At 37.6% G+C, this 10,008-nt stretch overlaps 1 protein-coding gene across 2 annotated transcripts in view; it reads right to left on the reverse strand.

Annotated features, from left to right (window-relative positions):
• The window catches only part of NUP107 (nucleoporin 107), a 37,397-nt gene extending 34,373 nt beyond the window's left edge, over positions 1 to 3,024 (reverse strand). The window contains exons 1-3 of one of the 2 annotated variants that reach the window (XM_010994196.3): positions 2,881 to 3,024; positions 1,052 to 1,143; positions 463 to 549 (exon numbers count right to left, since the gene is read on the reverse strand). In XM_010994196.3, the coding sequence (XP_010992498.2) occupies positions 463 to 549; positions 1,052 to 1,143; positions 2,881 to 2,888 (187 nt within the window). In that variant the 5' untranslated portion in view covers positions 2,889 to 3,024. Of the gene's footprint in view, positions 1 to 462; positions 550 to 1,051; positions 1,144 to 2,639; positions 2,843 to 2,880 lie in introns of those variants that run through there. The other variant, XM_031462809.2, reaches the window with a different exon arrangement.
• Between the last annotated feature and the right edge of the window lie 6,984 nt (positions 3,025 to 10,008).

The following is a 10,008-nucleotide window of genomic DNA, read 5'->3' on the forward strand; positions in this document are numbered from 1 at the left end:
TACTGAGCCCACTAGGAAAAATTTTACTGCACACAGAGATGCTTTCATTATAACATAACTGAGAAAAAAAAAAAAGACATTAACGAGTCCATGAATTTGTCATAGTCTAATTTGATAAAGTATATTATAGTATAGAGGGCATGGGTTTTGGAGTAAGATTATGGTTTGAATTTTGGTTCCATTACTTACATACTTAGCTATGTTATCTGCATTAATTGACTTCTCTAATTCTCCTCTCAGTTTTGGCAAAACGATAGCTAAGTCATAGTTATTCTGTATTTACGTAAAATACAGTGCTTTACACATGATGAGAGTTCAACAAATAGTAACTGCAATTGTTATTATTTGTTCATAATTACTGCTACTCTAAGCAAATATTATAATTATTATGTGTATTATAGGTATTAGTTACTATTATTATTATTATCATTACAAATGCTTTAAAAACAAAAAAAATCTTACAAGGTGGTCGAAATGAGCTGGGAGTTCGGGGGATAACCTGGTTTCTTGGTGTAGTATTAGCAAAAGTTTCATCTTGGGATGCCCGGACTACAGGAAAAGTTAAGAAAAGTTTTCCATGTATAAAAGACACCATTAAAGATAGAGTGAACCATACTTACACTATACAAAATATATGAACATTTTTCAAGAATAATTTTATAGCTACCATTTTTTCTATGTAAAGAGTAAATAATTCCCTCTCCCATTTAAATTCTCAGTTATCAGTCTTAGGTTACTACACACTGACTAAGAGCTCTTAGTCAGATTTCAAATTAAAAAAAAAATCTAGTCTCAGCAGAAGCCAACCACAATATGATAGTTAACAGTAAAATGGATTATCTTTGTTTTCAGGGAAACATGAATCTCACTGAATTTCAGTATTGTATTTACCAAATAACACATCTGGGGAGTTAAAAAAAAAAAAAACTAATTTCCACAGCATTTTATTATCATAGCTAGTGTTTAATACCTCTTATAAAAAGAAAATTCTATAATGCTAATTCCAAACATGTTGCAATTTTTATGAGGATGCTTAAAATGCAAAGGATACTTAAAACTCTTTTTTGAGCACTCTGTTTGCGTGCAGTCCGAGTCACCTCCGCGTCCCGGATCACAGGGGATGACATCTCTCCAAAGCCACTCCTAAAACAGCAATCAAGCTCATGTGAATGAAATGAGAACGTAGCATTTGTAAGAAACTTAATAATCATGATTGGAGCTTTAAAGGACCCTGAGTCAGTCATGGCGTAGATCATCCCAATAGCCAAGTCTTTGATATTTTTGTTGACAATGCCCTTCTGGCTCCAAATCCTTCTTATCCCTCAAAGTCCTGCTCAGATTCTACCTGCACAAAAACTTCTTTGACTTTCTAGCATTCACTTATTATTTTCTCCTTTGGAATCATTTTAACACTTGGAATCTAAATCTACCTTATAACACTGTTTTAGATAATTGCTTCATGAAGGTAAATCTTTCCTCGTTGGACTCAGGAAGTCCTTAAAATTACAGGTACTCTCTCTTAAAAGGATCTTCTGTAGTCTCCAAAATATTTCAAACCACAGGTAATATTGTTTGAGCTGATGAATTGGAAGGCTAAGTGAAAAAGAATTCTAGTAAATTGCAGAGAAATGATCCTTCAAGTTATTTTTCCCCAGAGTACACTGAGGGTGTCTCCTGTCCCAGCACTATTGTAGTCACAATGCCTTTGTCATTCTCAGCCCAAAGTCTAGAAAATTAACTGTTTGAATTAAGAGACCAGTATGTTAAGACAAGAAACTAATACGCGTTTTCTCCACACTTCAAATCTTCAGATAGCTGTCTCTGGCCTAGAGAATCAAATCTAAATTTCCTAGCATGGTTTTTACAGTCTAACTCCAATTTAACCAGTTCTGCCTCCTATTCAGCCACAAACATCACTCCCATATAAACATACACTGCACGTGACCACTTAGCTACACTTTCATATTTTTACACCTTTGTACATTTTATTTCTTTTACAGAGGTCTACATTTGCCTCATTAGTCTTCCTGGTCTCCTGGAGCCTAGAGAAACCCAGATCTAGGTTGGCAACTTAGTTCTCTTTGTTAGCTTCCGAACTGACCAAGTTCCTTAACCTCTTTTACTTCCAATGTTATCTACGAAAAGAGGATCATAGTAGCTATCCTCATAGGATTGTCAGAAAGATTAAATTAGCTCATAATATGTTTAAAGCATTTAAGGTACTCAATGTAGGCTACTGCTACTATTCAAAGACCAACAAGAAAGTTACTTTCTATGAGAGGTCTTCCTGACACCTCCCATGACAGGGTGATTTCATTGCTCCTTCATTTCTTTTCCCACAGAGCAGTACAAAACAATCAATTCGCACTGCTCAGCTGTCCCATCCACTACACCTTCCCCGAGGCCAAGGCCAAGAACTTTGAATAACTCATCTTTTTCGCAAATGCCAAGCGTAGGGCCAGCGTCATAGAAAGAACTCGATTAAATAACTATCTAATGCTAGAACTTGTAATCAGAAAGTCTGGGCTAAGATCCCTGTTCCGTCACTGACTGGCTTTATGATTTCGTGCAAGTCACTCAGCATCTCGAATGCCCGGCCAACACCTGCCCTGCCCATACTAGAAGCGAAAATGTCGCACCAAAGTCGCACAGACGGCCGGGATGCCGTGGGAAAGCAGGAGACTATCATTATCCGTATCGCTCCCCGACCCAAACGGCCTTTCTTCCATCAGCTGCAGTCTCCCGGACCGGGAAAGGAGTCCTAGGGTCAGCACCTGGGCCCTCCTCTGCTTCTTCTGGAAGTCGGGTTTCACCTATTTCGTTCCTCCAACAAGCGGGAGGGACAAGTCTCCGAGCTCAGTAGTCACCACCAGAACTGACCTGTCCATGGTTACAGCCTTCTCCCCTGAACACCTTGCAAACTCAGCTCCAGTTTAGCCACCGCGTTTCAGCCTTCCCGCTCTCCGGAAGCAAACCCTTCGACCCGGAAGCAGGTCCTCAAGAAGCCTCTGCAGAAAGAAAGGGCGAGGAGAGGGAGGAGAGGGGAAAAAAAACTCTCAACAGACGCATGCGCGACTTCTTCCGCATGCTGCAGCGTGTCTGGTTTGCGCAGGCGCAAAGGTATGCCAGCGGCTGACCGCGCCGGGCTGGGTAGAACCAGGGGCGGGACAGAGGGCGGGGCATGACCCAGTTTAGCGGTGATGGGCGGCCGCCACTTGGCCTGACTGGCATTTGTGGGCGTGGTCCAGGCTCCAGGTTCTCCTACTGGGATACTTGACGTATATTGATCGTCTAGAAAAACGTGAAGTCATTTCCTGGTATTCTCTGAGGAACAGCCTGGATTTGGAATTCAGACATGCAGGCACTGCCTTACACCTCGGGTGTCCCTCTCTTACTGTACTCACCTTGTTTGAACTGTAGTGTAAACCCCCATACAGTTTTTAAAATTGTTTTCCATAACGGCTATTTGTTCTTTACTTTGTATTTTTCCCTATTAAGGAGAAAAGGGTCACCTGTCTTAAAAAGCATAAAAGATGATGGTATTGCCCTCTATTTCCAAGTGCCGGATAGGCAAATATAGTATATTCTGGCTCTGAAGGAATCAGTCGAAGTTTTGCCTTAGGCATTTGCATTCTGTTCTAATCCCGGGAAACGTCATTCCAGGAAGGCTTCTTCATACCTGATTCTCGCTGAGACAACGTAGTGTTTCAAAAAAACGTGTCTCTGGGAACCATCTAAGCTCGAGACCCCTGCACTGCAGATTCCTCATCTGTAGAATGGAGATAACGCCTTTATCACAGAATTCTTGGGAGGATTAAAATGAAATGTCAAATGTGCATTACACACAGTAGTCATCGAAATGTTAATTTCTCTTCCTTCAGTGACTACTTGAGTTCCATCCTGATGGTTCCTCATTTTCCCCATCTTCCTATTTTCTTGTAAACAGAGCACTTGTTCTCTTACGGGAAATGAAATGTGGTCTTAATGGTTTTTGTCCGTGCCAGAGGCAGGTATATTCAAAGTATGAGACAGTGTTTCAGGTTCTTGCCACGCGTCCCTTAGCAAGTGAATTCCAATGTGTTTTACTCATATAACGTACTTGAAGTGGTTGACCATAAGGAACACAGTAAAAGGGAAGCACAGTTTTGGGCAAAGGATTAGCTCGATGTTCAGTTCATATGCAGAGAACACTTGTTGAAAAATGCACTGGGATTCATTTTGGCATAATGATTAGTAGGTATGAATGCCATACTACCTTGAATATTTCAAAGTATATTCATCTGACTGCCTTAGAACTGTTTGGAATAAGTTCCTGTGTGATGCATATTGTATACATTCTAGCCTTGTTTTTAGAGTTCTTAGTTTCAATCACAGAAATTCACTAGGGCTAACTTAAGAGAAGGAGAATTTACCAGAAGCCTATCAGTAGCTCATGGAATTGTTAAGAAGCTGGAGAAAAGGCTTGGGAAAGTACAGCTGCTCAGGAGCTAAAGACCAGCAAGTAGCCATCTCCAAAGCACTCAAACCTGAAGTGTCTAACCTGGAGCACCCTTTCCTCTCCCTCACTCCCATCAGCTGAGGAAATCAAACATCATGTTTTCCCTGCTCCCTGACTTTTTATACTGAAAAATTTCAAAACTACAAAAGAGATGTAAAATAAGCATTAATATACTCTGCACCTAGAACCACCAATTGCTAACATTTCCCCACAGATGCTCTCTTTTTTGCTTTTTGCCTGAACCATTTGAAAGTTTAGTTGTAGATATCTTGACCCTTCACCCCAAATACTTCAGAATGCATCTTCTAAATCAAGAACAAGACATTCTCCTACTTACTACAATAAAATAAACACTTAAAAAACCTATTTTTAAAAACATTTGAAGGGACGAGGTGCAGGAATACTACGTAAGTATTTCTGAGTATTTCTCAGTCACAACAGATGGCACATGAGGTCAATTGGCTCTTTCAAAATCTGCCCAAACTCCCTCCTCCCTCAAACGAAAGTATCCTTTCACCTGGTACTCCTTCTAGCTGTTATCTTTTCTGTGTCCTTCCTGTCTCAGCCAAACTTGTTTTGGTAAATTATAAATAGCTGTTTCATGGTTTTCTTACTATAAATCCAGTAGATGTGACTATTAGAGAAAGATAAGAAAATAGACAGAGGCAAATGGAGAAAAATTTAAAATTCCTATGGTTCCATTAACTACATCTGGCTACAACTACATGAGAGACCCTCAACAGGAATCACCTAGCTGAGTCCAGTTAACCCACAGAACCAAGAAAGTTAATGTTTTCCAGCATTACATTTTTGGGTGGCTTGATGTAGCAATAGATAACTGGAACAAGTGGGAATAGACTATAACACTTTTATAATCTGCTTTTTCACTTAATTGTATGAACATCTTATCATATCAAATGTTATTCATCTGCATCATTTTTCCCCTTAATTTTTAAAAAATGGAGATAATGGGGATTGAAACCAGGACCTTGTGCTTGCTAAGCATGTGCTCTAGAGCTATATCTTCACCTCTGCATCATTCTGCCAAATATTTTGAAAAAAAGAACATTCCCTTTTGTCTCTATTTACATTGACAATGCAACTTAACGCAGTCTGACTTCAACCCTCACTGCTAAATGAAAACTGCTCCAAAGTTGCTAATGATCTATCAGTAAAGGTTTTTTTTTTTGTTTTTTTTGTTTTTTCATTTCTCATCATCTTGGGTGCATTTGACACTGTAGATCACTTCTCTTCTCTACAGGGTACATTATGTCTTTTCAGATATGATCTTTTTTTGTGGGGGAGGGTGTGGTGGTGGTGGTGGTGGTATCTGGTTTGAAGGAAAACGCTTTACCTTGAGGTCAAATGGGGTCAAAGTTTAAACATGGAGCCCGGTTGACACTTGTTTGTCTATCTTCTCAGTAAAGCAGCCAACATAGTGTGATGCAGTGGGTAGGATCTTGGTCAGTTCACATTTGATGAGCTATTTCACCTCTTTACACTTCAGTTTCCTCTTCTGTAAAATTAAGATAAGAGTATTGTCCTCAAAAGTTTGTACTGGTGATTAAATAATATTTATGTAGCAATTTGAGAGGTGGCGCAGAACACAAAGACTCCTTGGGTTGAATCCTGGCTCCCCCACTTACTCAGTGGAGCCTTGTACAAACTACCTCTCTGCTTCTGTATAACACAAATAAGAATACCTGCCTCAGAGATTTATTATAAGGATTAAATGAGTTTACATAGATTATCACTTAGAATAGTGTTTGGTATATAATAACCACTCAGTAAACATTGGCAAATGTTATCATGCACCACATATAGTAAATATTCAGTATCAGTGTTTGCTCTTTTGTTCAGCTCTAAGGAAGGGATTGTAATTTGTTTTATTCACCTCTACCTGTTGTCACTCTGTAGGTGCTCAAATTTTTTTTTGAATGAATGTGTCATTTCTAATTGATACAATTGCATTCAATTCTTCAACAAATATTCTAATAAGAATATCTACATTTGTACAGTGAGACTGAATTTATTTTCACCTTTATTTATATTCTATCGTATATAGAAATCTCAGTACTCTCTACCAGTTCAAAAGACTTCATCATCTTAATCTCGCGGAGCTTAAAAACAGGAAGAACCCTCAAATAATCTGTTATAGCTTCTCCTCTTTTATATACATGAATATTTTAAATTGTAGCTTCTCCTTTTAATTCTTTCAAATTGTGTTCGTTGTGAATAGGAAAACAGAATTGGTGAAATGTAAAACTTTGTAATTTCAAGTAACTGTTATTGCTGAATTGTGATATAAACGTTGATGTCGGGGAGATTTTGAACATGAAATCACAAATACGTTATTGCTCCTTCAAATTCTGACAGTAGGGTTAGCTCAATACAGGCTTCATTGCAGCTTGTGCTTCTAGTGTCGTAAGCACTGAGCAGTCAATGACATTTTCAAGGTAGTGGTGAATTTGCTGACAAAAAGTTTGCTAGACAAATCAATTGAAGTGATGCTTCTCTACAGACATCTCAGGCGTCATCAATAGTGAAAACGATCTTGGGGGCAACTGAAAAACTAAAATCGTTATTCTCTGTTGATACAGGACACTCTCCAGCTAAACCACAAAACTATTATTGCAGCTTATGCATTTTACTGTGCTGCTTTCACATACTTCTCTGTTTGGCATAGAAGTCTTGTAAATCAAACACACATTCGCAATATTGAGGAATGATTTATTAAGGCCCTTAAGAGAGCATTGCTTTGTTCTGTTTTCTCTAAACAACACGATTTATACTCTGTTTAGCTTTTATTACAAAAAGGTAGCTAGCATGAACCTTCTCCCATAAATTTGACTGGCTAAGAAAAGTCACATTAAATTTTTTTCTTGTATGATCTTTCTGACTGAGCCCTCATCCTGCCTGGTTTGGTGGGTTGAAGGCAGGAAATTCAACCTCACACATTACGGGAGTTCTTTCCTCTTCTCTGGGGTTTGCATAAGAGTTCATGGAGTGGTTTCTGTGGTGCTAAGAATACAGATAAAGACGTTCAGCCTTCAGTCCACTTCATTCGATGCAGGTCATTGTGCAGACCTCAGTGTCTGACAGATGTCAGAAAGATGGGAGGCAGGTGCTGCCTGCTAAGTGAGGTGGAAGAGGGCAGGGAGGGATTAAAAGAATACAGGGAAAACAAACACACATCATTATCTGACTAAATGTTACTAAAGGTAAAAAATAATTAAAAAATTTGAAAGGATATCGTATCTACACAGTGATCTTCTATAAGTATCTTCTAATTAGAAGATTGTATGAAAATGTATCCATAAGAAGATGCATCATGCATCCATGATGCTATGAATCTATTCTTTAATGACAACAAAATTTTATTATTTTAATGATTGAAAATGTAGCATATGTAGTTCATAAGTCAAGAGCAGGAATTGACTTTTAAAATACTTTGAGCATATTTTGAGCTATTTATAGAACAAACTATGCAGGTTCTATAAATAGAAGTGCATTTAAAAGCATTAAGTGATATAATATAAGTATTTAGCAGTGCGATATGCCAAGAAAAAGCTGTGTCTGTCTTGAACATTGCCCTTGAAACTTGTTAGGAAGCTGGAGTCTGTGCCTCATAAGGGCATTAGGTACATCCATGCTTCAGAATCTATCCTGGCTTCCTATTTGCAATTTTTAAATGATTGAGTTGAATCTTTAGGAAACTGATTGCCATCCTAGGGGACTCCTGCTTTTTTGTCCTTTACAAGGTCAACTGAAGTTCTTCAGCTATGTAAAATGGTTACATTTCAGGTAATAGAAGAAAGCAAGAAAGCTAAGCTTTGGCTTTTGAAAGATGACTTTTTTTCTGATTTAGGTATGAAGTTATGACTTACTTAAATTTTTAAAAATTTATTTTTACTTAAAGATAGCATAAGAAAGCTAGGGAAGAAGAAATAATAATTCAAAAGTCATCCATATTACTACTGCTAGGGCAGTAATTTTTATTATTGAACATTATCTCCTACATGTTGATTCATACTTTACGTACAGTAATGAGATTAATACAGCTTTTAAAATTTATATTTCAGAAACTGTTACTTACTTGCTACTGATACTGAGGAATTCTCTGTACCTTTGTACTCCAGTTTTTTCTTTCCCACTGCTGTATTTTTGCTTTTCTTCTCTTACCTACTCAGATCCCCCAGTTCTAACTTCCTCACCCCTCCCCTCCTCTATGACCATGTTAACAGCCTGGTATGTATTCCTCAGTACCTCTTCCTGGCTCATGGAGTACACATACACACACACATTCCTTCTCTGTATTCTCCTTTGTTCACTTTCAGTACCTCATAGAAACCCTCTGAGTTAACCATTAAACATCACACTCATTTCTAGTGATTGCAAAATGTTCTATGTTATGAATGCATCATGATTTATTCAGTCATTCTTTATTGATGGTCGTTCACCCTATTTCTGTTTTTTCTTCTACATTGTGGCAGTAAATAGTCTTGTGTGTAGATACACACACACACATATAGTATTGTGTGTATAAATGTATACATACATATAATCTTATTTCTTTTGTGTAGCTATCAGGACTAGGGTAGCTGGGTCAAACATACCTATTTTGAATTTTAATAGGTAACAGCAGATAGCAAATCAAAATTTTGGTTTACCCAAAGGCTCTACTCGGCACACTTCCATCAGCAATATATGACTCCTTTCTTGCCCTCTAACCTCTCTTCTGGGGTTGTACTGCTATCTCTGCAAATTTTGCCCATGTGTTGGGTTCTTCGGTACTTTGTATCTCTCTGCCACTAGTTGGTGTGAACATCTTTTTTTGAGCACCTTTTTATATTTATGGGCAGTCTGGATTTGCTCTTCTCTGAACTGCTTAGGAGTATCTTTCACGCATTTTTCTTTTGGATTGTTTCTTCTCAATTTCTAAGAACCCTTTTGTATTTTATAGATATTAACTCTGCATATTTTATTTGTTCTATTTTCCCAAATCTACCGACTTTGTAATATACCTTGCTAAACAAGTTTTAAACTTACAAACTCTTTAACTTCATTAATTTAATTTAAACATAATTTTAATTTTAAAAGTTTTGAAATTTCTTGAATTGGCTAATGTCTCCCCTGTGTCTACACTATACTTCCAGTCTCTTAGATTTGTTTGGTTTTAGAGCTCAGAAAAATTAAAAATATCTGGAATTTGCTTTTTGTGTGACGTAGGGGTTGCACTTTCATTTACTTCAAACAGATAGCTAGTTGGGCCAGCCAGCACTTACTAAGTAATATTCTCTCTTACTAAAATATAATTTTGTCATATATCAACTTGTTATATACTAGAACCTACTTCTGGACTCAATCCTATTCTACTAATTGTTTCTTCTTTCACTTGAACTTTAAGATCATTTAGTTTAATTTCAATTTCAAAACCTTCCCAGCTGAAATTCAAATTGGAATTGTACTACATTAAACTGTTAATTTGTGGGAACTGATATTTTGATATA

The sequence above is a fragment of the Camelus dromedarius genome, chromosome 11 (assembly GCF_036321535.1).
Source record: "Camelus dromedarius isolate mCamDro1 chromosome 11, mCamDro1.pat, whole genome shotgun sequence".
Taxonomy (NCBI): Eukaryota; Metazoa; Chordata; class Mammalia; order Artiodactyla; family Camelidae; genus Camelus; species Camelus dromedarius.